Source organism: Phalacrocorax carbo, chromosome 1 (assembly GCF_963921805.1).
Source record: "Phalacrocorax carbo chromosome 1, bPhaCar2.1, whole genome shotgun sequence".
Taxonomy (NCBI): domain Eukaryota; kingdom Metazoa; phylum Chordata; class Aves; order Suliformes; family Phalacrocoracidae; genus Phalacrocorax; species Phalacrocorax carbo.
In genome coordinates this window covers 150,840,882-150,868,826 of record NC_087513.1, presented here as the reverse complement: position 1 = coordinate 150,868,826, position 27,945 = coordinate 150,840,882, and the positions used below count along the sequence as shown (strand labels likewise).

Below are 27,945 nucleotides of genomic sequence, written 5' to 3'. Positions count from 1 at the left end.
TTCTCGCGAGGGTCCCGCCTCGCTGCGGCGCCGCCGGCGGCTCCGGCTTCGGCTCCGGCTTCAGCTCCGGCTCCGCTCCATGCGGTCGGAGCGGGAGGCCGGGCCGGGGCTGATGCGGGGCGGCAGCGGCCGCGACAAGTGGCCCATGGATATCCCGCAGCGCCGGGAGTCGCCGCGTCGCGACCCGGACGCTCCGCCAAACCCACTGCCGCCACCATCTTCCCCGCCCTCCCCGCTGCCGCCGCCGCCGCCGCCGCCGCTTCACCCGGCGGCGGGCAAACAGCGAGATGAGAAAAAAACGGCTCTGAGCAAAGTGAGGGGACGCGGGCGCAGCCGTGGGGGGGGGCGGGCGGGGCACGCGTGGGGCGGGGCGGGGCGGGGGCCGCCCTCAGCAGCGTCTCCCGTGGGGGATGTCTTGAGGACCAGAGCGAGTTTGCCGTGAGGAGCGTGGGGTAGGTGGGCCCGGCTTAATGGGCTGGGTCTTAATTTCAGGGGGTTCTGGTTCTGACAGGTGTTTATTCAGGTGCGGGATGAGGGCATCTATTCACCGAAGTATTCTGAGATCCCCAGCAGCAGCAGCACCGCGAATTTGCGTGCCTTTTCACCTTTCATTCTTCAGAAATCAAGGTTGGCTGTTGCTGTGGCAAAGCAGCTCCTGCAAGGAGGAGAACACTTCTCTCTCCATGGCTTTATCTGAGCGCTTATCAAAGAATACTTACATAGAGACCTGGGAGATTTGATTTATTTCCATTTTCCCAACTGCAAAACCGAAGCACTGAAAATCACTGTAACTTAAATTCAGATATTGGCAAGAAATTGAAATAGATTCTCTGAAGCTTGATGGCCATTTTACTGTTTCGTGTGCTGGCATCGTTCTGTCCCAGAGGTTTCTGTATGGTTTCCCAAGCTTTATTACTGGCCAGTTTACCTGAGTGTGGTGGGTTGACTTTGGGTGGCCGCCAGACCCCCAGCCAGCTGCTCTCGCACTCCTTCCTCAGCAGGACAGGGGCAGAAAATGAGATAAAAACCTTGTTGGTTGAGATAAAGACAGGGAGATCACCTACAAATTGCCATCACAGGCAAAACAGATGCAACTTGGAGAAGATTAATTTATTGCTAATTAAAAGAATTAGAGTAGAATGGTGAGAAACAAAGTTTAAAACTAAAACACCTTAGAATCATAGAAACATAGTATGGTCTGGGTTGGAAGGGGACCTTTAAAGGTCACCTAGTCCAACCCCCCTGCAGAGAGCAGGGACATCTTCACCTAGACCAGGTTGCTCAGAGCCCCGTCCAGCCTGACCTTGAATGTTGCTAGGAATGGGGCATCTACTGCCTCTCTGGGCAACCTGTGCCAGTGTTTCACCACCTCATAGTAAAAAATCTCTTCCTTATATCCAGTCTAAATCCACCTTCCTTTAGTTTAAAATCATTACCCTTCCCCCCTACTTCCCAGGCTCCCCCTCCTCTGCCCCCAAGCAGTGTAGGAGGGTGGGGAATGGAGGCTGAGGGCAGGACATGACAGCTCTCTGCTGCTCCTTCCTCTTCATGCTCCTCGCCTGCTCCAGTGTGGGGTCCATGCCACGGGGTGCAGTTCTTCACAAACTGCTCCAGTGGGGGTCCCTCCCACATGCTGCATTTGTTCATGAGCTGCTGCAGCGTGGGTCTTCTCTGTGGGCTGCAGTCCTTCAGGATAAACCTGCTCCACCATGGGTCCCTCTCCATGGGTTGCAGGTCCTGCTGGAAGATCTGCTCCTGCCTGGGCTCTCCACAAGCTGCAGCTCCCTTCAGGGCACCTCCACCTGCTCCAGCATGGGGTTCCCTGTGGGCTGCAGCATGGATATCTGCTCCACCATGGTACAGCATGGGCTGCAGGGGGACAGCCTCCCTCACCATGGCCTTCTCCATGGGAATCTCTGCTCTGGCACCTGGAGCACCTCTCCCCCTCCTTGTCTCACCTTGGTGTCTGCAAGGCTGTTTCTTGCACTTTTCCTCCTTCGTGCCTCTGTCTTATGCACTGCTGTGCAGCCTTTTCTGTCCTTTCTTAAATAAGTTTTCCCTGAGGTGCCACCACCTTGACTGAGAGGCTCAGCCATGTGCTGCAGTGGGGCCGCTGGAGCCAGATGGAACCAGCCCTGCCCAGCATGGGGCAGCCCCGGCCCCTCCTCACAAGGGCTGCCCTGGAGCCCCCTGCTGCCAGCACCTGGGCACATAAACCTAATACACTAAGATACTGTTGTAATAAAAGATTTAAAAGCTAGTGTAAATCATTTTAAAAGGAGATAATGTAAAAATTTTGTACTCAGTGTCTATTTTTTTTGTCATTTGTTAATAGCTTTTGTTCTTTGCTAAGTTGCAGTGGTTCTCAAGCTTTTCATCAGAATATTTCAGTTATCCTACAATTTTACAATGTTAGCAGAAACTGAGATAGGGAAATTGTTCCATCTGTCAGCACGTCCAAGAAGGTAAATTGCTAGGAGGCTGATGCTCCAATTGAAGTTTCCAATTTGAAGAAGAGCTTTTAAAGAGGAGTAATACAATTTGTATAGTCTCTTTCTACAGTATTTAGATCAGAGATAAATTTCCGTTTTCTTTTATATATGCAGGTAGTTATTCGACGGCTTCCTCCTTGTCTTACTAAGGAGCAACTGGAGGAACAGCTACATCCTCTACCTGCCCATGATTATTTTGAGTTTTGCACTGCTGATCCCAGGTAGGGATGAGCTGTTTGTGTAGGTTTTCAGGTGCTTAAAACCTAATTAAGGTGTTTTGGACATACTGAATAATATTTTTTTTTTCCTTTTTGTTAGCTACTTAAAATATTTCTGAAAAGCTGGATACATATGCAGAGACAACACATTCCTGCCCTTTTCTTTTACACTGGTGATTTTAAACCAGATAATTTTTATATATGAATAGGGCATAATTTTGTTTGAAACCCTGATGTTTCTTTTAACCTTCATTGGTAAAATGCAACAGACTGGTTTATCAGCTGTGAGAAAGAGTCAACCTAGGGCAAATATCACAGAAGTTTTTTAATGAGTGCCATTTGAGCTTAGTTTCTGTGTTTGCTTACATGTTTTTGTATTTTACTTCATACAGTTTTGTAAATAATCCGGTTTTATTAATTTTTGTCTTATGCAAAACTTTAAAAAAGAAATAATTGTTGATTTAAAATAAATCGGAATTGGTAGTATATTTGTATAATTTACTGAGTATCACAGTGGTAAAATACAATTCCCTTTCAAACAAAACAATTCACAGAAGAGAAGGAACTTAACCACTAAAATAAACAAAATACCCTGTATGGTACATCTGCATGTGTTCTGAAAAACTAAAGTATAAGATCCATCTTGCCCATCTTAGCCTGTCTTAGTGTGCGATGAATCATCCTCCACAGGCACCAGATTCTTTCCATTGACTACAGAGAGATCCCGCATGTTTATTGCTGACCAACTTTTAAAGTTAGGAGTGCCCCACCCAGAGCAGATAGCCTTTCCTTGTAAGGAACAGTTTGTGACAAATTGAACTTGGAACAGTCTAGTTCCTGCGCTGATTTCATCTGAAAGGATGCTGCCACTTCTTGCCACCGTGTTACTAGGTGGTTACCTCTGACTGCATAGGTTCTCTCAGAGCTAATTCCACAATCATAAAGAAACAAACGTCTATTTAGCGAAACTTTATGGCAGTTGCCTGACCTGGGTAGTTACACATACGTGCAGCAACAAAATAGTAGGTGCTTCAGTTTTTCCGGTAGAACCACAAAAGACACAAACTTAGGAAAGAGGAGTATTTACTCTGATTGAAAGTCTTTGTAATTACATTTTCTTCTGAACCTCATCTGTGTTTCCAAATGGGTCTCTAAGGCTTCTGTCCCAGCTGGTCATTTGATAAGGGAAAAGAGAAGGCACTTGCGAATATAAAGTACATATAAAGTTTCATTTTCCCTCTACTTTTATGTGATGAAATTTGGAGTACTCAAAAGTTTTGCTGTCCTCTCATTCAATTGCACCCATGTCAGGTCACTGATGAAAGACACTGTGTTTTTTCTCTCACACCGTGTTATTTGTTTTGTACTTCCATATAGCTAGGGACAGAACATATGTGTATATAAAAAAGTTTGTTAGATTGCAAAGATGACACAGTAGTTCATTCTGGTAAAGGGATGAGAGACACGCTTAAAACGTTTTAAAAATTCATTTGCTTTGAAGAGCAGATCTTGGTGACTAAAAATAACAAAGTCTGAAGAAAATAAAGCTATATTATATTGTTTTGCTACTGGACTTCAAGGTGCAGCAAGCAAAGAATACGCATTTTTAAACTTTTTTTTTTGAGCAATGAAATCTCTGGTATGTGTTACTTGGTTTGTCAGTTTCCTTGAATCCTGTGTGTGATCCCTGTAATAAACTAATGATCTGGGAGAAAAATGTTATCTTCCTCCTGAGTTTTGGATTCGTGTCTTCTGCTATCACAATTTAAACTCTCTGGAAGAAAGTGTTTTCATCTAGGTTTGATTTTTTCACCATAAACTGTTTTGTATTGGCTTTGTTACACTTCATCTTCTTAAAAAATACGCTGTCATACAAAAGATGCATTTTTTCAGAACAGGTTTATCTTTACAAGGTTTGTACGGCTACGACTTCTTTCAGCAAACTACGCAGTTTAAATGGGCATTTAAGTGTGGTTCTACAGAGTATTGGCTTGACTGATTATTTGTCCTTTGACTGGCCCAGGATCACCTTGCCGCCTTTGCCCCCTTTGTTGGAATGCTGACACATACCCATGTACCATCTGTTTATGATTTAACTCTACATGTTCACACGCTCTAGAATATACAGTAAACTTTCAGAAATTGTGAGTTAGAGACAAGATTAATACAGTGAGTCTTCATCTCCTCTTATCCAGCAGAGGACTTTTTTCTGAATATAAAGCATTGTGTTGCAGTAATGTGTCATGTTCCGGACAGTTCACAAAATTTCAGAAAACTCTCTGAGGATGTGTCTTCAGGCCGTTCCAGCTAACAGGAAAAGCCACAGGACAAGGTGGGCATGTTCTCTCTACAGTGCCCTCTCTCTTTTACTGATTAGCTTTTTTCTAGATCCTGCACCATGTGCACAGAGGCAACCAATCCAGAGAATTCAGTGATAATAAAAACATGGTAAGATTTAAAGCAAATTTCCTGTTACCTAACAAGAGAATGATTTGGAGAAACTGCTCAGTGAAGAGGATCTGTTTGCTGGAAAGAGAAAGGGGCGTACAAGTGTTTTGATGCAGAAGCAGACAAATTTGTCTTGAGAGCTGTTACATCTCAATTTAACTGCATCCTGTGTAGTTCTAGGTAACAGAAGTTTCTAAGAGCTCGGTGAGATTTCTGTGGCATACATACTTTTTTTTCTTTTCACAGAATGCTCTGTTAAACCGTAAAATTCCTTGTCAGAAATTGATGCTAGAAATGATGGAGGTTGAAAATGGTTCAGGAACAGTTAGACAAATACTTATTTAGCCAAATATTTATCTACGAAAGCCTATTAAACACAAGGATACAAGTTCTGTGTTACAAAAATCCCTAGGCTGCAAGTAGCTGAAATTATATCCTAGGTTTAGTGTCAGTGTGTATAGCTTCCCCTTTTTAATAAACTTCCTCTAAGCATCCTTTACTAGTTGCTGTTAGAAGGAGGACTAGAGAGGTCTAACTAGAGCGGTTTCCACGTTTTACTTCCAAGGTCATCTCACTCTAGAGGACAAAACAAACAAGATATGCATATCAACTCCAGTTTCTTTTTTTTTTTGCAGTCTAAAGGTTGTCTTCAGGTTTGCAATGTCTTCTTTTAGGCAAGCTATAAACGTTTTAACATTTCATTTGATTAATGTCATTAATGTACAACACTTTTCCAGTTACATCCATTTCAGTAAAATAATTTCTGAAAGTGACTGTTGCATCGTGTTTCATTCATTTTTTTAGATTCATCTAATTCACTGCATTACATTTATTCTCTCTTGTACATTGACATCAAAATACAAATAAAACACTGCTTCTGTGACTGATTCTATGGGCTTTAGGGGTGTTTGTTGGATAGACACACTATCTATAGCTGATAATAAAGGCTCTGCCTTCCTGACAGTCTGTCTTGTTCTCACACTCCAAATATTAACTATTTTTTCCAGACATCTTTTTGTCTGCTTGTAAATGTTTCTGAGTCTTCTAAAACTTGAGTCAAGTGCTTGAGCTCTGGCCCTGCAGGATTTGGGTCATCCCTTGGGATTGGCAATGAATGCCAAGTGCTAGGATTCGTTAGTAGTGTTGTGAGGTTATCGAAGTAAAGAGACCTGAACAGGAGCTTTGCTTATGTGAAAGCCAGTCAAATAGTTGATGCCATGCCGTATATCACAGATAGTGATAAAGCTTCTTGCAAACAGCACTCCTCCTTTTCCCTTTGTAACTTCTTCCCAACATTTTGCTCAGGATTGTCATAGGGAAATGGCGTTAATGCTGTAGGATGGCAGTATGCACCCAGGATGCACCCAGGAGCTGCAGCTCTGAAGGGGCAGCACCTTCAGACTTTCAAAGGAACTGCCACTACTGTGTTCTGGATGCAGTGAGCAACAGTCTGTCATCACAACTGCACATCATTTCTGCTTCTCCACTGCTGGGCGAGTTGTGCTCAATTGTATTTGTAAAAAGGGAAGGCTGAGTTAACTTAGAATTATGCCAGTTCCATCCAGTATGTGAATGACCACAGAGGGTGGGAGAAAAATGCATGAAGGCCAGTGGATGTTAGCTTGACATGACGATGTAGATGATGAGTTATCCTTTTGATCAGAAATTATTATGTAATATATGAATGGATGGAGGAGTTTATTTAACACTCCATTATTTAGATGTAGAGATCTATATATTTAAATTTGTATACATGTAAGTAGATATAATTATATATACACATACACAGAGCCCATGACTGATAAGTTGGTAAGTATTTTTACTAAGATGTGATGGCTGGTTTTATAGTTTATATGTTGCTGTTTGTATTGTAGATAACTATTTAAAATTGCTTTCCTGTATACCAATCTTTTTACACAACTGTGTTAAAAGATATTTTGTAAAGAAGTAAACTATTAGAATGTGTTTGTTATTAAAATTACTATAAAATTAAGGGCTTAAAGAGATGATAGACTAAGTGTTATAGAAATAACACATGATGTAAAAGGCTGAATATCCTTGAATGCGTGGCAGAAAACAAAGAAACTCTGTCTTGTACTGAATAAATGTGTACAGTCAGACTCATCTGAGTTACTTCCGTAGGGATTGCTCTAAGTGATAACCCAGAGATGCCAACATCATGTGCAGTGCATCTGTTGAAAACATGATATGGATGGATAGCAGCATTACAGACAGCAAACATATGGCAAAATAGAACCAGCTGTCTGACTGTAAAACTAGCCATGCAACCTCAAAACTGAATTTCAAATCCCAGATGAAATCTATGCTGGTAGATACTTGAAAAAAGAAGGAGATGCACAGAGTCCAGTGGCCCTTCTGTAGGACTCAGCTGGAAGGCAAAATCCCAAAGAGGAAAAAATGTACTTTATCCAATAACTGCTGAATATAAAGTACAAAAGTAGAGCAGGACTGTTTCTTCCTAGGAGAGTGTATTAGCCACAGAGTCCCTGTGGCCCTGTGAAGCCCAGGCAGTCTTTTCTGCAGTGTCACGCCGGTAGGTTTTCAGCAGATAGGTGAAGAGGGAGTCCAGGGTGGGTGGAGGTGTGGGAGCTGCAGCTGGAAGTCAGGTGTCTGAAACCCAGAGTAACAGACACTATTTCATAGGCCGGCCAGTGCTAAGCATTTCTGATTCGCTGCATTTAGTTAGCTTCCCATTCAGAGTGAATTCTGTGCTTTTATTTTTTAGGCACACTGCTCACTTGCTGGGTAAAAAGCCTAAGAGGGGTCTGAAACACTCAGTGTTCAGGCTTTTATGCACTAAGCGCTCTGACATCTAACTTGCTCATGTTTCTCGTGTGAGAACCAACTCTTTATTTGTAGAAGTGGCTCCATCAGAGAAGAAACCTGTAGTTGCTAAGCGTTGTAGTAGCCGTGTGTCTACAACCTTCAGGCCTGTGACATAGCACCAATAATGGACAAAGTCCTATTTGAGCGTGCTGCTGTGCACATCAGTATCCTACTGTGCACAAGCACACTTGTATATTTTTGTATGTTTTTGCTGATGTGAGTGAAGTTCTTGAAGATGTTAATAATACATAGCAACAATAATCGGATCCCTTATTTGCAAGGTAAATTCTAAATCTCTGCTTTCCAGGGTCCTGTTTATACATCCCAGACTGAGTTTTTTTCTTACTAATAAATCCTTAATAACCATCACAAATGCTTCTCTGTTTCAAAAGATACTCACTCTGATAAGCCTAAGCTGAAAATGTCAGAAAATACTACGTTGCGTACCAGGAAAAGATTGTGTTACCAAAGCAGATGAAACAGATGGCATTGATGTACAAGCTGAATGAAACACGGAAGGCATAACTCTTGGTATTTTCAGTTCTGTTTCACAACGGTTATGTGCCCAACCATAAGGTTCTAAGTTATTGCAGGGAAAAAAAAAATCCAGCTGTATGATGAAGCTGTTCGCTGTGTACTGAGACAAAGAAGTGCCACAACAATGTTGTGGCTGGGACACTTATCTGAATCCCAGTCTTTAATCTATGGAAAGTTTTAGTATTTTACAAAAACTACAGATGGATAAAACAGTGAAATAGTTGTTTAGACTAGGAACTGAAACTCAGCTTCTCAATCTCAGATAATAATAACTGGGGTGAAAAATAATGCTCCCTCAAGATTCCTGGTTTTGTCTTGTGAATCTTCAGCACTTCAAGTGTATAATCATATCAATCTCTAGTATAAGGCCTCATTTAATTTAGACATCAAAGAATATGAAACCTAAGAACAGTCCTGTTAACATGACAGAGAAGGAAGTTTACATCTTCCTGGGAGCCACCAGTTATCACAGACTTCTTCACTTTCCAGCCATTGGGCAGCACAGAGACGTTTCTTCCAGCACAGCTATAGATTGCCACAATAGAATTTCCTCCTTTGCATACATTTGTAGGCATTTTTTAAAGATTTTTTTTGACTGTATGTAATTATGAAAAGTGTTATATTTAATCTTTTTTTTTTTTTTTTTTGCTTTGAAACTGATTGGGAGGAAGCTGGCTCTTTTCATCTGCTTTGCGTCTTGGTGGTAACTCCACCGCCACCCTCAAGATACCTTGTGTTGCATGGGCAGACTGGAGGTTTGCGGATCCTCAGAGAGGACTCTGCAGGGTTTGCAGTACCCCATGACAAAACACAAGCCACATACCACCATGCTCATTTGATCAAGCTGCCTAGAGGTCGCTTGCAAGCGGTCTGTAGCGGTGTGGCATCTGTGGGCTGTGGTGGATGAGGGAGCATGCCATGCCTGTAGCATCTTTCAGCACTGCTTTGTGTCAGCAGCACAGCCCTAGCCTTGCCTAGCAGGCATTTTTGTGGTTGCCTGTTCACTCAATGCTATTGCCATCCTAGAATCTCAAAATACAGTCAGTATATATGGATGAATTAGCTCTTCCATAGAATTAGAAGGTTTATCCTCTGTATGCTGTAGAAACACTCCATAGCTGGTATTTGCAAAACATCTAAATGAAAAAAGCCTTCTAGTTTTTTGTTAAACATTTCTCCTAGCTACAATATCAAACACCAATTTGGTGGGTTTACAAAATCATTGGTTAGTTATTGACAGCATTGCTCTTTATGGTCACCTCCTAACACACGAAGTGGAATCCATATGGATGCACATTTGAAAATGAAAAAAATCATGTGGTTTGTAGTAACGGTGTTGGTTTGAGCTGCCATGTGTGTGGATCCTACGATGCAACCCATATTTTTGCTCTTTCTCACTCATTGCAAAATCCAGTTATGGAATAGCTATGGGACTGAAATATGGTTGCAGCTGTTTGTGTTTATTGTCTGCTGCTGCTGGTGGTGAGTTTGTCTGAAGATAGGCCATGTGTGGCAAGAGCATTATGAACATAGTTAGGGGTTTGTGTTCAGATTCCTTCCAAAACCTGGCATAACTCATAGCCACCATTGAAGGCAGTTTAAGACAAACTGTTTCATATCACAGTTGCAGGGGTCTAAAGCATGCAGATACCATGACTCACAGAAACTTAGCTGATGGGGTGTAATTCATTAAATTACCTCACTTGCATTGTGGTTGGTGGTGCGCCAACCCCGAGGTTTTTGTCAGGCACATTAAACTTTTACCCTTGGAGTGGGATCTGTGCCAATACATTCTTGGAGAATCAGAATTATTTTAGGTAAGTACCTGTTCTTTCTTTTGCTAGAAATGCTTTGGATTTTCACAGTAATTGTTCTTCACAACTAGCCATTGCATATATATTCATACACGTGTATGTCAGATGGAGTTTACTTATTTGTATATAATTCAGTGGATTATCTTGCTGATTATTAGGTTATTTAATCTTTCTCAAAGGTGGAAATCTCTTTAAATACAGTGACAGCTTGGCAACTGCCCTTTCACTGGGAGCTTTTACTTACCTTCTGTTTTCAGCAACAAAAGACTTTCTTAGCATGCCCAAGAAGTTCCCTAAAAGCACTGCTGTTATTCATATCTCTTAAACCACAAAATATTAGACTTAAAGCTGCACAGTGGAAGTGTATGCTCTGCAATTTAGGGAGGCAAAACAAGCTAGAAATATTTGTCTCACTTCAGAGTAAATTTCACTGCTGCATCCAGGAACTCAGTTGTTCGGTTACTTTTTGTCTTATATATAATTAGATATGTATATGTAAAGACTTTGATATGCATGTTTAAGGTAGTCATTTCTTAAAGAAGATGAGAATTGCAGTGTGATCCTTCTAGTTTTACTTTTTTCTAGCGCTGAACAGAATAATAAATAACAGAAGACAAAATTGTTTCTTGTTGCAGCCTTTATCCTCATCTCTACTCAAGAGCATACATTAACTTTAGAAATCCTGAGGACATCCTTCTTTTTAGAGATCGCTTTGATGGCTATGTCTTCATTGATAATAAAGGTTGGACTATTTGTAAGATATTAAATGTGTATGTATACATATATCATTTTAGAACATTAATTTCTTTCCTTTTTGCTAATTATGCCGTTTTTTTTCTCAACATATGGTTAATTACATAAAAATGCATTAAAATTATCATTTAAAAGGTAATGAAGTGCAAAATATATTTGTCCACGCAGTCTTACGTGTGTGCGATGTGCATGCTTTAACTGCATTCTTGTACCTTAAGCAATACACTATGAAGATCCTATTAAGATAATTATTTTATGCAAGCTCACAATTCATCACAACAGTGACCGAACACATTGCAAGCATGAATCGTTACATCTTCAGTGTGTTTCTGTGAGATAAAGTTGTGCCACTTACTCCCATTTTGAAAAAGCAAGACAAAAACTTGACTTCATCATTTTGGTTGCCCACTTTGAGATATGTACAGCTTGACTTTTTAGAGTATTTGCAGACATCTTGAATTGCCTTCCAAGAACAAGAGCGACAAAATTGGTTGCCATCTTTAAAATGTTCAGTCTGCAAAAGTTTGCCCAACAGTAAAGAAAAACTCTGTAATGTAAATCCGGGTCTCCTACAGTAACATGAAACTGCTGTAGCCAAGAAATGGTTCTTTCCCTTTAGCAGTTCCTTGCCTCATTCACTCATACCTTCTGTAAAAAATTGCATAGGTTGTATACAGCAGACATAGATTTGTGGGTTTCTTGTATAGACATTGCCTATTTGGTACACTCAGTGTTTCGGAGGTCCTGTGAAAGGTAGTCCTGTCCACTCTTACTGGAGAGTTGATCTCTAAAGAAGCTGTCTGTCAAACTAACAAATTCCTCTTCAGCATTTCCTACCTGAGATATTTTATAGGCTTCTGACTTAATCAGACTTGGATGGATTTTCCTAGAGATGGAGAACAACACATTCCTCACTGTGTGTGATTCCCAGATTTCAAATTTCATTTCTAGGTTAAAAACTAGAAAGAAACTATTTTTACGATTCTGCCAAGACTTCATTTGTCTAAATTAAGTACGTTTTTCAGTGTTAGGCTGGGCTGAAGCCAGAATATTCTGTACATTGCAAAACAGCTTGGACAGAGCTGGCCAGTTTGGCATGGTTGTTTCTGCAAATAAAGAGCACAAGTTCTGATCAAAGGTGCCCTCTGGGGAGGCTTGTGGCAGCATTGCATGCATGAGGCTAAAATTAAAACAAGGATTACCAGGTTTAATAAGGTTAACAAGTGTTCTAGCAGATTTAAGCCAAGTTTTCAGTGGACTTGAGCAAAGTGTAATCTTGAACCTGCTGCAGGTGGAAACTAGGCAAAATTCAGAAGGTAACACTCAGTTCTGACACCAGTCTCAGGAAGAATCCAGTATTTAAAGCAGAATTCCAAACAAAGAATCCATGCCAGTAGACACAGGCAAGAAGTCGCGTAGTCCACCCGCCATAACAGAAAAAAACAAGTTTCGCACAATTCTACATGCTGAGTTTTACAGTTTTGGTTCGGAAAGAAGGTGTGATTTATTATTGCATATTATTCAGCATTTATTTATTTTTTAAGCTTTTTGGCAACGAAACTTTACAGAAACAACTCAATTGTTTCAAATTCATTTTGCAGTAGTAGTTGTCAGGCTGAGAGTTTATGTAATATTTTCTAATCAGTGAATATCTGTGAAGTATTAAAAGGGAATTATAAATGATAATGCAAGAATTTTATTTTTATTTTATTTTTATTTATTTTTATTTTATTTTTATTTTGATTTTGATTTTATTTCATTTTGATGGTCTCTGTTAGCATGTCCAAAAGATATTTAATGTTTATGTATATAATTAAAATATAAATGTATTTTGTTTTGAATCTAAAATACTGCTACATGTAATGTTTCATCAGAAGTTTAGGATGGGATTGTAGAAACATTAACCTTTGATTTCAAGTAAGGCTACCAACACAAACTTCAAGAGCTTTGAAAATATTACTTGAATATAAGGAATGTTTCTCTCCCCTCAGAAAATTAAGGACTGATATCTTTTAAGGTTTGGAGTATCCTGCAGTGGTTGAATTTGCTCCATTCCAGAAGATTTCAAAAAAGAAGCTGAAGAAGAAAGATGCCAAAGCTGGGAGCATTGAAGATGGTAAACATGTTTTCCTTGCATCACAGTGGAAAATAGGTTCAGTTTCTGTCATGCATTGCAAAGTATTAACATAATTCCAAATTTTTTCTTCACAGATCCAGAATATAGGAAATTTTTAGAGAGTTATTGTGCTGATGAAGAGAAAATCTGTGCCAATCCTGAGATTCTTTTGGGAGAGATTGAGGCCAAAACAAGGGAACTCATTGGTCTGTTTTCTTGATTTTTCTTATTACTGAGAATATTAAATATTTTTATATTTTTATTATATTACCTGCAAGAGCTGACTTGTTCAGTCTGACAGAGATTGAGATTATTGCAGTTAAATTTTTGTTATCCAGTCAAGTAGTGACAGGAAATGCCCCACCTATTCTTTTAAGCCTCTATGCATGGAATCACTTGACTTCACTGGAAGTTTTGCATGCACAGTGGCTTCAGATATAGGTCCTTAATACTTCTGAATACTTACAGATGTATTAAAAGATGGAAGATTTATTTTTAAAAGATAAAACAGCCAAAGACTTAAAAATGGATCCCTGATATTAGGTGCTTTTATTGAGAAACATGAAATGATCTCTCTCTGTTCTCACGGTCAAGATTCTGCAAAAGCTTTGAAAGTAAGCCAACACCTTGTTTTCTGTATGCATGCAGCATGACTTTCACAGTCTCGGGGGGAATCTTTAGTAAGATCAACACTGAAATCTTCAACGCCAGTATGCAGCTTTCAGGGTGACATGGAATATCGATGTGTTGTATCTCCAAGTGACAACATGCAGAACTAGTCTTTGCCTAGGTGTGACAATTGAGTAGGGAAAAAAAAATCTACCTTAGCTATTATTTCTTTACAGTGTAAAAGTAGCCACTTCTTTTGATTAGAATCATAGAATCATTTAGGTTGGAAAAGAACTTTAAGATCATCAAGTCCAACCGTTAACCTAAGACTGCCAAATTTACCACCAAACCATGCCCCTAAACACCACGTCCAGCACATCTTTTAAATACCTCCAGGGATGGTGACCCAACCGCTTCCCTGGGCAGCCTGTTCCAATGCTTGACAGCCCTTTCGGGGAAGAAATTTTTCCCAATATCCAATCTAAACCTCCCCTGGCACAGCTTGAGGCTGTTTCCTCTCATCCTATCACTTGTTACTGCTGTTTTCTGTTTGTCTCCGCCTGTGACAAGCATTTCTTTAGTGGCATTAATTATGTTTCGTATGCATAAATTTATAGTTGACTGGAGAGATTTGGAACTTAAACAATTTAGAGGAAATGGAAATGTTAGAAGTATGGAAATTTAGATAATTCTGTTATCAATAAAACTTGTTTGCTGCTTTTCTAGATAGGAAAGTTCTCCAACAATTTTTATTTACCCCAAATCTTCCCTAGTATTTGACAGCGGAGTAAAAGCAGTCAAAATTTTCTAAGAAGTTTACGATTTACAAGATGTTTAAAATTTAAAGAAAGATGTATTAATATTAAAATATTATATCAATGAAAATTATTAGTTTTGAGAGTTGCAGGTTTCTGAGTGACAGTATTGGCTGAAGGCAGCTTTACATGAGGAGTTTCAATGTTTTGTTTCTGTACAATCACAGGAAAACAAATTACTTGCTTTATTTTTTCTGCTATTCAAAACTGTGACCATTGCTATCAATATAAAACAAAGATTACTTCAGCATGATTATCGCAAAATTGTGTAAGGGTTTAGTTGCATGTCCAGTTTCAAAGGTGTTGCTCCAACTGAAGTCAATAAAGACATGCCCAGGACTTTATTGGCCAAATTGGGCCTCACATTCTCAGCATTTCTCCAGGTAGCATTAACACAAACCAACATGTTTTATGCATTACATCAGATGCATTAGCTCATCAGTTTCCATGTGACAGAGAGATACAAAACAGATTTTCTCTGTAACAAGATGAAGGTAAGCTCATTCTTCTGGCTTGTTTGTAGAGAGCAAGATGAAATATAAAAGTTATTGCTGACACAGGTCTTGATTTTGTAATTTATTTTCTTCTAAAATTTCTTAGATATTTTAAGAAAAACCTCTTAGGTTTTTATTTGCAATAAGGACCATAAATAAGATGGCTAAGATTCAGGTTTGAGAAGCACTCCTTTTTGCCCTCTTCATTTGATAGTACTCATCACATTGCCTCTCTCCCTTGAACTTCAAGTTATAATTTCTGATGAAACCTCTTGCATCACAGCCTTAGTCATGACTAGGGTCAAGTTCTGGACTCCCAGCACAGTTTATCCTTTCCCCAGACCCTCCAGTTACAATTTGTCGTCACTTTCAGCATGTAAAAGTGCCTAGAGGCAGACACTGCTCGGCTGGAGGAACTTACAGGAGTGGGAGAGGGAGGCAGAGCTGAGAGACTGGCAGGGAGGGTGCTGGGGACCTACAAGTTGTCAAAAATTACAGGCAGGTGGGAGAGAGGTGGAGGGTACCACGGGGAATCTAGGGAGGAGGGAGGAAGATCTCAAATCAACCATCTTTTTTGGTTGTTGCTTTTGACCAGTGATATTTGCTAAAAATAAATACTGAATCCTATCAAGCCTTCCCTTTTGTAACTGTGCAACAAAGTTTTATCATTAACAAATGGGTTGCCCCCAGGATATTCACACTTTCAAGACAAAAACATTCAAATGTTTTGGGGATATAAATTGCGTCTAGATTTTGGCTATGCCATTTCAAATTTGCTGAAAACTTTTTTTAAAAATTCCTTTTTTTCCCCCCCTCTTTTTTTGTTGTTTTTTTTTTTTTGCTTCCAAATCCTGTCATGCATTCTAGTACTGACATTTTCTTCTGGTTTGAGGAAGAGTCCTATAAATAACTGTAGAGCAATTTTTAGTAGTAAACATTTTCTTTAACTCTGTCCTGGGACATCTAGGACTGACAAAATTTGCTGTAACTACTCACAGCTATAAGTACGTGAATTCAAGCTGGAATTCAATCCTGACTGTCGTAAATGCTATACATGATATAGAATTTGATTATGTTCTCCAAGTTTTTGTAGAATTTGGGGATGGTTCAGGGAGGTGGCTTAGAAGCTAGCTTTTAAGAGTGTGGAGACAGCTCTGTAATGTAAGAATGGCTGTGCGATCCAGTAGATGAGGCATTTTATTTGTTATTTGGGAAGCCAGATTTTTATTGAATCTGCTGCTACTTTGCTGTGTAACCTGGGACAAACCGCTTACCTGTTACTCATCTTGTTTTCCCATAGAGAGGTGAATGCTGAATGGTAGTTAAATGCAAATGTTATATGAGAATTGAAATGTTTCCTCATGATGTACTTTGAAATCTGGGATTGAAAAATTCTGTGTGAGATTACAGTAATGTGGACTGTATGTGAATTGCAATATAGCTAGGCATTGATGTACAAAATTAAAATGTAGGAGTAGATTCTGAACAGATTTTTCCTTTTTGGTGAATAACTGTTTGATGAGAAAGAGAAAAAAGCCATTCTCTGAACTGAAAAGATTGAATTTCTAATTAAATATTAAATAGTCATGCAACATCTCTCTGTTGATTCTAACCCTAACAACAAAAGATCAACAAATTGTTCCTAAAATGGAATTATGGGAATGCCTTCAAAAATATATAAAATAAATAGGTTTATTAGTTATTTAGCTCCCTTGCAAATAAAGCTAGAAAAAAGGGGTTAGTACTGAAGTAAAGAAATGAGTACATATTTTAGGAGTTGAACACTATATCACAAATTTTTTGTGTTTTAGCTAGAAGAACAACACCCCTTTTGGAATATATTAAAAATAGAAAATTAGAAAAGCAGGTACGTTCAGACTTTTGCCTGAAGTTCAATATTTATGTTTCACATGGTTTTTCATTGGACAATTTACAATTAATCATTTTGAACTCTCTAGAGAATACGAGAGGAGAAAAGAGAAGAACGGAGGCGGAGAGAATTGGAGAAGAAACGTCTGCGGGAGGAAGAGAAAAGGAAGCGCAGAGAAGAAGAAAGACGTAAAAGAAAAGAAGTGGAGAAGCAAAAGAAGATTTCTGAAAAAGAAATAAGGATCAAGGTACCTTAATGAAAACATATTTTTCTGTTGAAGTTACCCAGAAGTTCCTTTGGTATCTCACTTATGCTGTTTATGCAGGGTACGACAGTACAGCATGAAGATACCAAACAAGTTTTGACTGGAAGGGGAAGTAATGTAGAGCTTTGACCAAGTAGTGTTGTTGAAAAGTGAGACTAATTACCTTAGGTTCAGGGATGTGCTGATGCAGGTAACGGGGATATCTTTATACAACACTGCCACATTCTGTGCCGACATAACCTGACAGAACCAAATTGTTCTGTGCTAGCGTGTTGCAAGATAACTGCAAATAAGTCCTTAACACTTTCTGTCATGTCAGTCTTCATTTAGCCATTTGTGCTGAGGTTGTTGGTTTTTTGTGCTCAGAACTGATTTATTGTAATAGTAAGCGTTAACTGAGTTATAACAAAGTCTTGCTAGTTTCGGGCTGTGCTGCCTTATAACAACCTGAATAGATGTGCTTTTAATTACTTTACTTAGGCGGGTGTATTTTGTGCTATTATGTCTAGGTATTTAAAACCTTATTTGTATAAGTTGCATAGATAAAAAAACTTCATCTGAACTAAATTTTGTGGTATTTGAAAGGTTTGATAGCCTGTTTTGAAGAGGAAAATTGGTATAAAAGTCTGTTTGCTTAATGCAAGGGCACACAGACTCACTCCACATCTTGTGGTGGGTAGAAGTCACAGGGCTGTGTACTTCCTTCCTCCTCCTTTTCTTCCTGGACAACGGTTGCCTTCACCTGGATGTAAAAAATAGTAAGTTCTGAAGCTGAATTACAGATTTTTCCTGTTTAGGCATCAAGAAAAATATACTAGAACTTCAGAAAAAAAGGGAGTTATTCTTTAAAATGTATTACCCAAACCTGCTTGTCCAAAAGACCCCGGTATTTATGACATATCTGTGGCAATGTGACCTCAAAAGCTAGTTCTGTCTCCTAAGGAAAAGGAAAATATTACCTGAGAGAAACATTATAGAAGCGTGAAATATTGGAGAAGAATAACCTGTGCGCATTTCAAAAAAACTGGTGGAATGAAAGGACTGATGAGATGTTCTGGTTATTCTTGAAATGTTGGAGAAATGGCTTGAGACAATTGGTCCTTCTATAAAGATTATTCCTGTAATACTAGTCACTGCTCAAGCTCTGTATTGGGTATTTGCTGTGAAAGGAACAGACTGCTTGGAAATCTTAATCTCCAAGGTCAAAATGCAATGTAATCTTTTCTGCTAACATCATCATTTTTTCCTCAGTCTGTTTTCTGTCAGGCTGTATTGATACTAAGCACCTACTTCTATATGCCAGTCTGTCCCAAGCAGTTCATGTGTAACACCTTTTATATATAATATTTCGTGAAGTCTTAATCTTGCTTCTTTTGTCTTAGAGGTTCTGCTTTTTGTTTTATTGGCAATAACATTGAGCTCTGTTATATGGTTTCTACGAAATCATAGACCATAATAATATCTTTATGTATAAAACTTAGGAAAGAAGAGTAGGTAAGTGCTTTCTCCAGTATTCTCAGCATATTTAAAAGTGTGCAATTGAATGCCTGTTAATAATTGTCGCTCCTTAGCAAAAGTAAACTGCCCTCTTCAAATAACTTTTTACATTGTGTATTTCGTAAAATATATTCCTAGCATTTAAATATCTTCAACCTTAAGAGGTTTTAGATATATCTAATAAATTGTTAAAATGTCCGTTACAACAGAGGAGAATAATTTTACATTATAATAGAAACAAATATTTCTTAGCTTCTCAAGAAGCCTGAAAAAGGAGATGAACTGGCCAGTGAAAAGCACAAAGAAAAAGGTGAAGAAGCTGACACTGAAGAAAACAAATGGGATAAATCACCTGGATCTGGGAGTATAAAATCCAAATCATTGGAGGCTTCACTGAAAGAACTTAAGGAAAAGTAAGTAATATTTCTCTTTTAGGCTCCAAAGTAGGTCCTAAATGTTTTCATTTGAAGGCTTAAACATTATATAAGTGGTGCGTTGCCTGGGTGTTTTGTCAGCAAGGAACTGGTTTTATTCTTTGTGTGAACAAATCTCTCACTGTCCTTTCTGTAAAAGGTGTTTAATAACAGCTTACTGACCTGATGACAGTATTAGTGGATGCAGTTTGTTATTTGTGAAATGTTTTGAAATCCCAAATTGGAAGGATTTCTGTGTGAAAAGTCATTCAGAGTTTCATTGTTATTTCACCTGCTCCCCATCAAGAGCTCAGGTAAGGCCCTCCTTCCGTTACTGATGTGAAAGACTAAATTGCCTCAGATGCCTTACTCTTCCACCACACCTTCTTCATTTTTTTTGCTGCAATAAACAGATAAATGTGTTTGATAAATGGGACAATGGCAGAAGAGTTAAGGTGTGAATGACAGCTTTATGACTGATAGGTGCAGAAGGCTGTCTCAGTGTCCCGCTGCCTTTTGTGCTGCATATGTAATAGCAGGAACAGGAGGTATAGCCCAGTTCTGTAACTACTGTAGCCTGAAAATGTCTTACAGACATTTTCAGCACCTGGCTTTCTCATGTCTTTGGCAGGTGTGTCCCATCGCAAACAGGATTCATCCATAAGATATGTAAGATACATAAGAACAATATGCCGCCGAGATAAACAATACTTTGTTCTTCAGTAGTGTTTTTCTGCCAAGCTCTCAAAAGTACTTTGCAAAATGAAAGAGCTGAATCTGAGACGTCATATATATGTGCATCGTGTACATAAGAACAAGCTTGAGCATTTAAATAATTTACCTAAGGTATTATATGCACAGCATTAGGGGAAGTTTGGCATTGTGCTGTAGGAGCCTTGCAGGCTACTTGCCTATTCTGAGTAGTTTAAATTTTACCTTTGCCCACTTAGGTTCTTGATTTTTATGGAAAGTATGAGGAGCTGCAAATGGTCTCCTGATGGCAAATCAAAAAGTAAAGAAACTTTGAATACCAGAAAATAAACCCACAGAATTTGCTGGCTGAAGAAATGGTTCACCATTGTTCATCTTTTTTTGTCTCTAAGGACTTACATGGGCTTAGTGATTCAGTATGTTGAGTATGTCCTGAAAGATGCTGACAACTTCCATTTTCTGTTCTCTAATGGAAATTGAAAATATTCAGCAACTCTTTCACTGATGTTCTTCAACAAAGGAAACAGAGCAGGGTCAACAGAAACACTTGCAGGGACAATTCAGTTCTTTGCTAATAAGGCTGTTTATGTATTAAGCTTTTGGTGGTGCCATATAACATTTTTACTATTGATCCTCTGAGTTTAATAAGCATTAATGTAGATTTTCCAGGTGTAAAACAGAATCCTTTCGGCTGCGCAGGTACAGTAAGTGTTACCTTGTCTTTCCAAGCACTTATTTCATCATGGTTGTTAGTGGATGTGATTAGGTAGCAAGCTGTGAGCTATTTCAGATGGATTGTGAATTAAAGTTGTAACTACTTTGTCACTGACTCAGAATCAGTAATAAACTGTAACTTCCCAAAACATGAGCAGACTGTCAAAAGCAACTTTCCTGTTTCAATTTTAAGTATTTATACCTATGTAATATATAAAAAGAAACTGCCTGTATTTGCTCCTTTTAAAGTTCCAATCTCTTCTGTCATCTTTCTTCATTATTTGCAGTTGGCTGTATTAGAGAAGCACCCGCTTCCTGAACAGGAACAATGAAGTGAATAAGAGAGCTGAGAATTGTATCAGACAGGCAGCAAAATATTGCAAACTAATAGCCTTTATAACATAAACCCATTGCAGCATAGCAGAAATTAAGTATTATGTAGTGGTAAGGTAATGTTCTTTTGCCTAAATAAAATATGCAAAGGTAGGCTAAATTACTTGGAGACATAATACACAAAAGTCTGGAACATAAGTATTCATTTTCACAAATGCCTTCTGCAAGTTGCAATGTCAGTGAATAATTTGTGTTAAATAGAGTCATAAAACTTTACAAATTGATACATGATGCTCACCCAGTTCCTTCGGGCCCCGAATGCTCTCACTCAAGGGAATACTCATATACATGAGTCACTTCCAGAACAGGCCTAATCGTGCAGCATGTGTTTATGTGAAGAGTATTGGGGAGCTATTTATGGGATGGCAAAGAGGGATGAAAGTTGAAAAGCAGGCCTTCCACAACAGTTGCACAAAAGTCAGATTTTGCTTGCAAAGCTTTGTCTGCTCTCTTGAACTGAATGCATAGTCAAGGGCCGGACATACACGGACGAGACGTTGAGCAAAATTGCACATAACCCCTTCTTAATGAGAAGAAAACAGCCTTGCCACACAATTAATCTAAATACTGTTGAGGTCAAAGGAAGGCTTTGTGTTGTAGCCTTCAGCAGCTTTTTTTTTTTACTGTTAATTGCTTGGATTTTCTTTCTTTTTGTACATACTTGTAGGTCACAAAATGATAGTGACAAAGAGCAAAGAGATTTGGAGAGAAGATTTCGAGACAAAGAACCCGAAAGACAAAGGTATCGATTGGATGATGGCAGAAAGCATAGAGCTCACTATGAGTTTGACAAGTTTGTGAGAAGGAATGAAGAAGAGCTGAAGTGGGGGAAAGGATACAACCAAGACAGAGGAAAGAAAGGGAACTACAACTACAGCTTCACTGTGGAGGCAGTAGACAAACTGGGTAAAGAGGACAAGTGTGATGACATGGCATCCAAAAAGGAGCGCATAAGAAATAAGGTTCTTTTATTCATTTAGGATAATCTTTCATTAGTTAAATATGCTTCAAGATCACAGCTTTTACTTTTGCAAACTCAGCCTAAAGATGCTTTTACAAAAAAAGCAATATTTTATTTCATTTTCAGTAAAATCCAGACTTCTCTTTACTGTTCTAAGAGGACAACAGCAGTTAAAATAAATTAAGCTCACAGGTCTCTGCTCATTCATATTTATAATACAGAGAAGACTTTCTGTCTTCATTTCAACCCTAACATTTTTATAACGCTGTTCTTGGAAGCCTTGTATTTTATGAGTGTATTAAAAATTCTTATACTTCTGATCTGTCATGAAATTTAAAAACTGTGGCATACTAGTCTTTTAAAAAGGTACTTCCATTACCCAGCTCATGAAGTAATTGTATTTTAGACTGGCCAGGCATTGCTCAGTGGAGGAAATATAAGGACTTAAATAAATAGCTAATTCAGAGACCATTATATTTAGAGTCTATAAATGTTCAGATTCTTCAGTATTGTGTACACACCAGTAGGAAGAGGCTGTCATTTGGTTAGGAGAAATTATCCTTGTGGCCATTGTCAGGGAAAGAGCAGGTGCAAAACCAGTGCAAGCGGGGCCCGTAGCAGGGTATGTAGAAAACCCGTCCCTTATTTGTCTCCCAGAGACGCAGGCATCATTTGTCTCAGACTGTCTGATTTCATGGATGTGCCAGGGTCTTTTCAGGAGGTGGCTCTCCTTGAGACCCTCATTCTCTTCCCTTCTGATCCTAGATTTTCCACAAAAGATGACCGAAACACTGTTTTGTGTAGAAATTTATTCTGCTGGTGAAACTTCTCTTCCAAACCAAGTGACTGATCTGTGGCGTGGGCTCAGGCTGACAAGGAGTAAAGTGGTGACGCACAGAGTGAGCCTGAATGGAGTGTGCATAGAGCAAGTCCAGGTGGACTCGCTCTGCGTGTCAAGTCAGCCACCTTGTTGCAAGCACAGAAAGCCTGGTGTGCCCCACGTTTTGCTTATGCAAAGCTCAGCTGGGTAGTATAGGTGAGATCTGAACGCGTATACACATTAGCCGCTTGCCACATACACCAGCGGCTCAAGCTGTGGAACAGTCAGAAAAAACGGCTAGTTCAGAAGCAGGAAGGGGGGAAAAGCAATTTTGCTCACGCTTGCCACGCTAATCTTGGAGTCTGGTGAAATATCTGCAACCTTGGAACTGGACTGTGGGTCTTGGGGGCCTTTTGTCAAGCCGCCTCCTTTTTATTTCTTCCTATCGCACTTCTGGTAGCTTGCTGAGTCTCTGGGTTAGTCCACGCTTCAAGTGCTAGATTTGTTCCCTAAACAAAATAAACAGCATCAGTAAAGCTTTTTGCAGGGTGGTGACTTTTTTCCTTAGAGTATTTATCATGTAGATAAGAGTTAGGGTCTGGGTTTTCCAACTTACTTATAGAATTGACAATGCCAACCCAAGTTTTTAGGCAGAGATCGAGCTTCTTTCTGAAGTTTCCAAGAGTTAATTAGAAAATGGAAAATTTCCGGTGAAAGTAACAGCTATGCTAGCTTTCATGCAAACTGCGAAGTATAGGGTCTGGGATATGAAAAATTGTTTGAACCCTTTATCATAAACTTTCCAACGGGCACTGCTTGTCAGAGGATCTAGTTTTATGCAGCTGTGATGTAGAGGTAGGAAGATGTATGTTATGCGTTTCATCCACGCCACAGAGCGCTAACCAGAATGATCTAGTTGTGTGGCCCAATAGTCAGTCTTGATTATCTGGTCTAAAGAGATAGAGAGGAAAGTGGAAAAAGACAAAGGTGAAGGAAAAACACGGAAAAAGGGAAAATGCATATTGGGAATAAGAAAAAAGAATGAAAGAACAAAAGACCAGAATTACTTCAAATTATGAAGGCAATTGAAAATTAATGTAGTTTGATGTAGGACAATTTCAGTGCTCCGCCACTGTCTTAAGACAGGCTGTTCAGTTTTCTTTGCTAAACTTAACACAAGACTTTGGTCAAAAAGCTCAGGTTTTGGTGAATGGGTAGCTTCATAACATAATATTTGTGAGAGTAAAACACTCTCACTAGGAAAAGACTTCTTAAGCAGAGTTTCTAAGCAGTATGTTTAATTCTTGAAACTTCAAGAATATAAAGCGCTCTCACAAGCTATGGAGCATCGCCATTTGCAAGTTTGAGGTGTCTTTTCCTTGTAAACTGGCTCCTTCTTCCATTTTCCAGTGATCAAATCAGCGTGTGTATGACTGGGTCACTCACACAGCCTGCGCATGTTCAGATTGTACTTACTTTGTTTATCATCAGTGGGTCAATTCCCCTGCTCTCTTACTCAGTATGGAAGGTATGATGGAGCACAGCAATAACTGCAGTTTTATTTTGACGTGTATAATGAAAATGCACGTTCCACATTTAGGTCACGGTAGTGCTTCATGTCTTGAAGTAGCAGGGCACACATGCCAGGTGGTCAAGTTCCGCTGAGGATCATTTTCTAGCTGTTACCTGCTAAGCTGTTCTCTGGTTTGTCTTACTTTTTTATGCTTATGTTTAACATTTGTCATTTATCTGCAGAGTTGCAGGTGCACAGGCTGTTGATCTTCCCGGTTGATGTTAGTGAAGGTAGCAACATATTTCAGAGTTCTACCTGTAATGCTGCGTTTGATAATTGTCCGCAGTATTTCTCCTTGTTTACATCAAAGGTATCACAGGATCTTTAATTTTTACAGCTTTCTTCATTTATTCAGAATGCTTGGCTCCCAAGAATAGTGTTATAAACAAGACAGATATTAAATACTCAGTCAATTTTCATTACAGTCCATTTTTTTCCTGGGTCTTAAGCAATGTGAAGTGATTTAACACAAAATCTACTTTCTTCACAAACATTCATCACTTTAAAATCCTGCGCATGTATCCCACACAGGTTTCTCAGAGCATTAACCACATCTCCTTCCTTCTAGGATCGCCCAGCCATGCAGTTATACCAGCCAGGAGCTCGCACTCGAACACATACGGGATCTACAAGTAAAACCTATGACTGCAGTGGGAAATCCTTCGAAGATGCTCTTGATAAGAAGTATGAGGCAGATAATTCAGCTGGAGGTGGTTCTGAGAAGAGCGAAGAAGCAGAATAAGACAAACAGGAGAAAAGACTTGTGTAAAGGAATGAACTTAAGATTCAGTGTCATCACAAAAAATCCACAGGGCTGTTTCAGAACTCCACAGGCGACTGCACCAACAAAATTATAGTAGCTCTGCCTCGTACCTTCCATAAAATAAAGGGAAGAGTGGCTGGAGATCTGTAAAGTATCTTACAGCAAAGGAATATAGTTGCTTTTTTACAAAAAGCAGAGCAAACACTATTTGCCTAATTGAAAAGCAGTTCGATATTTTATTAGATTTACCTTGAAATAGAAAACCTCTAATAGTTTTAAAGGAGTATTTATATAAGACTTTTCAGAAGCTATTTCACCTTTTCAAGTCGAAAGAGATGAAATGTAGATTCGCATCAGTTTGAAATCTGAGGCACTTTAAATATATTCGGTGCATGACACGAGGGTCACGGGACCCCTTCCTGCAAACGGCAGTGGCGGGGGCCGCTGCTGCGGGGAGCTGCAGCCAGGCTCGGTGGGACTGGCCCTGGGAGGAAGCTCCGGAGCCAGGAGTGTTTGCAGGAGGAGGCCTGCAGTTTGCACAGTTGTGAGAAATGTCTGTTGGTGTCTGTACCTCAACGTGTTTACATTGTTTTTCAATTAACTATAGTGTCGGATAAGTGTTAGTAAAGCTACAAGTATGTTGTTGGGGAGTTTATAATTTTCTGAGCCACTTTTGCCTTTTTTGTTTTAATAGGTTCCTGTGCTTAAAGCAGAAGAAAGCTAACGCAAACCTCAGCACTTAAACGATATCTCTGGTTTTAATAAATCAGCTGTTTTTTATGTTTTTGACACTGACTTGTAAAAAAAAAAAAGTGGTTGTACAGCAATGACTTTTTATATGCTAATGTTTCATATAAGTTGCGGTTACAGGATTTGGGCAAGGTATGACACATGACCGTTCTGCAGTTCTCTTTTTGTTAAAAAAATAAACACACATGAATGTCAAATTCAAACTACCGTTTCGTAAGATCCAGGCCAAATTCTGCCCTCTGATGCAGGCACATATATATATGTGTGTGTGTATATGTCTCTCTTCCATTGGTTTCAATGATAGTCACGTGTCTACAGAGGGGCAGAACACGTTCATTTATCTTTCACAGCTGAAACTTTCTCAGTCACCTGAAACTGAGACCTGCTTTGTCACTGAAGTTAAATAGTAAGATATTAATTTATTTTTACATCCTCTTTGAACGTTTTATTATTATGCATAACATCTAGTTGTTCTAGACTGAAAAATTATTTATTGTATTTTCCCAGGTATTAAGCATTAAATAGAATAAAAGCAAAAAGATTTTGACTATGATTTTGAGACGTGATCTTCTGCAAATTTTTCATCTATTACTGTAGAAAAATTAAGTAAGATGCTACGCTACTTGGTATTCTTCGGGAGCAGATAAAAATAAGTTGAGAAGTATTTGAATAGCAAGCTAGGTAAGTGAGCTGCCAACTAAAACTGCTTCAAGCTTAAGTAAAACTGCTGTTAGAGAATCAGTTGGGTTAACTCCATCTGAAGTTTATCTTGTTTACTAAGTTTATCCAGACTGCAGAGAAGGGATTTTGTCCTGGGGTCCTGGCCCAGTCAGGCAGCTGCAGCACGGGGCAGGCATCCTCCTCAGTGACAGAGCCCGGCTTGGTCCGAGGAGAGGGAGACCTGCCAGGAAGGCTGTCCTGCAGCAGAGCCGGACTGAGATCGTCGCCAGATGAGGGTCTGCTCAAAAGCGAGCCTTTCCCACCCGTTTGGATGCCCTGGGGAGGCTGGAGGAGCGGTCTCACTCCCTCTGTGAGAGCAATTTTGCACACGGTTGAGCTTCATTCCTTGTGGCCAGTGGTGGCTGTCAGGCTTCTGCCCCACCTTCACCCGAGCGCCTAGGTTAGGAGTACCTCTTGATAGCATTGTAGGTAATTAACAAAACACAGTTCAGCTAGCAGTAATTTTCCATCCGTGTCTGTCAGGTCAGGCTGCCGTGCCCTCACTGACCGGGATTCCTGCAGCCTGTTTGTTGGCTCATTCTTGCTTTCTTGTGAATGCCGCCTCCGGCACGGTGGGGCAGAGAGCCTGCCCTTTGACGTCTGTACTCATGTGGAAGGAATATGCAGGACACTTGGACTCAGACATGGAGAGTCTCAACGGTGCCTGCACCATGGCCGCATGCCGAGAGCCCACGCTGCCTGACAGCGTGGCTGTGCCACTCGAGGAGCTCCTGGGACGACCTCTGTTAGCCAGCGGGTACCTTCCACACACGCACATTCCTCCCACATCTGGGGAGACCGGCGGAAAGTACTGGCCACCACCAGCAAGATCCGAGTATTTTTGTAGCCGTGCAACACCTGCCATGACAAGCTCAGGAGAGACAGGAGCAGCAAGGCAGCGCCAGGAGCACCAGCCCAGGACGTGAGGGAGTGCTGCCCACCGGCTCTCCACTAAAATGTGGCCCCCAGGAGAGGAGAAATGCCCCTGCCAAGCTTCCCCTCTCCTTGCTGATGGCCATCTCGGGCAGCGCCAGCAGGATGGCACATGCCTGTGGGAGCAGGGATCAGGTTTGTGATGGGGGCTTATACAGCCATATCTGTAGGGGAGACTGCTCCAGGGCTCGGGGGGCACTGCCTGCTGGAAGTGAGCGTGTACCTCATGGTAACGCTGCAAAATACGATGGCCAAAGAAGCAGAATCCACTTCCAAGTCCGTGCCTCAACCTCTCCTGCCCAGGGATGCAGCAGAGCCTGCTCCCCTTGCCGGGGCACGGCCGGGCAGGAGGAGCTGCCACCTGCTCTGCTCTTGCTCATTCTGCGCTTCTCCCGATACCAGCGAATAAATACAGGCTC

The 27,945-nt window shown here is 40.1% G+C and overlaps 1 protein-coding gene across 4 annotated transcripts; it reads left to right on the top strand.

Moving 5' to 3' along the window:
• On the top strand, window positions 1-26,413 carry UPF3A (UPF3A regulator of nonsense mediated mRNA decay). 4 transcript variants are annotated; one of them, XM_064439889.1, is made up of 10 exons: window positions 1-313; window positions 2,607-2,713; window positions 10,992-11,098; window positions 13,127-13,225; window positions 13,321-13,431; window positions 16,955-17,010; window positions 17,102-17,260; window positions 19,028-19,188; window positions 21,674-21,912; window positions 24,929-26,413. In XM_064439889.1, exons 1-10 carry the CDS (start codon window positions 80-82, stop codon window positions 24,994-24,996), a joined length of 1,341 nt encoding a protein of 446 aa, XP_064295959.1. In that variant the 5' UTR covers window positions 1-79; the 3' UTR covers window positions 24,997-26,413. The 4 variants fall into 4 exon arrangements, with proteins under 4 accessions (XP_064295959.1, XP_064295951.1, XP_064295965.1 ...); XM_064439881.1 differs by having other exon boundaries at window positions 21,674-21,968; XM_064439895.1 differs by having other exon boundaries at window positions 224-313; window positions 512-2,713; window positions 21,674-21,968.
• Window positions 26,414-27,945: the final 1,532 nt, after the last annotated feature.

Excerpts from the sequence above, each read along its gene's own strand:
- UPF3A (XM_064439881.1), top strand. The coding sequence starts at position 80 with ATGCGGTCGGAGCGGGAGGCCGGGCCGGGGCTGATGCGGGGCGGCAGC. Across the intron at positions 314-2,606 it reads AAAAAACGGCTCTGAGCAAA|GTAGTTATTCGACGGCTTCC; the intron begins GTGAGGGGACGC and ends TTATATATGCAG. Across the intron at positions 21,969-24,928 it reads AGGAGCGCATAAGAAATAAG|GATCGCCCAGCCATGCAGTT; the intron begins GTTCTTTTATTC and ends CCTTCCTTCTAG.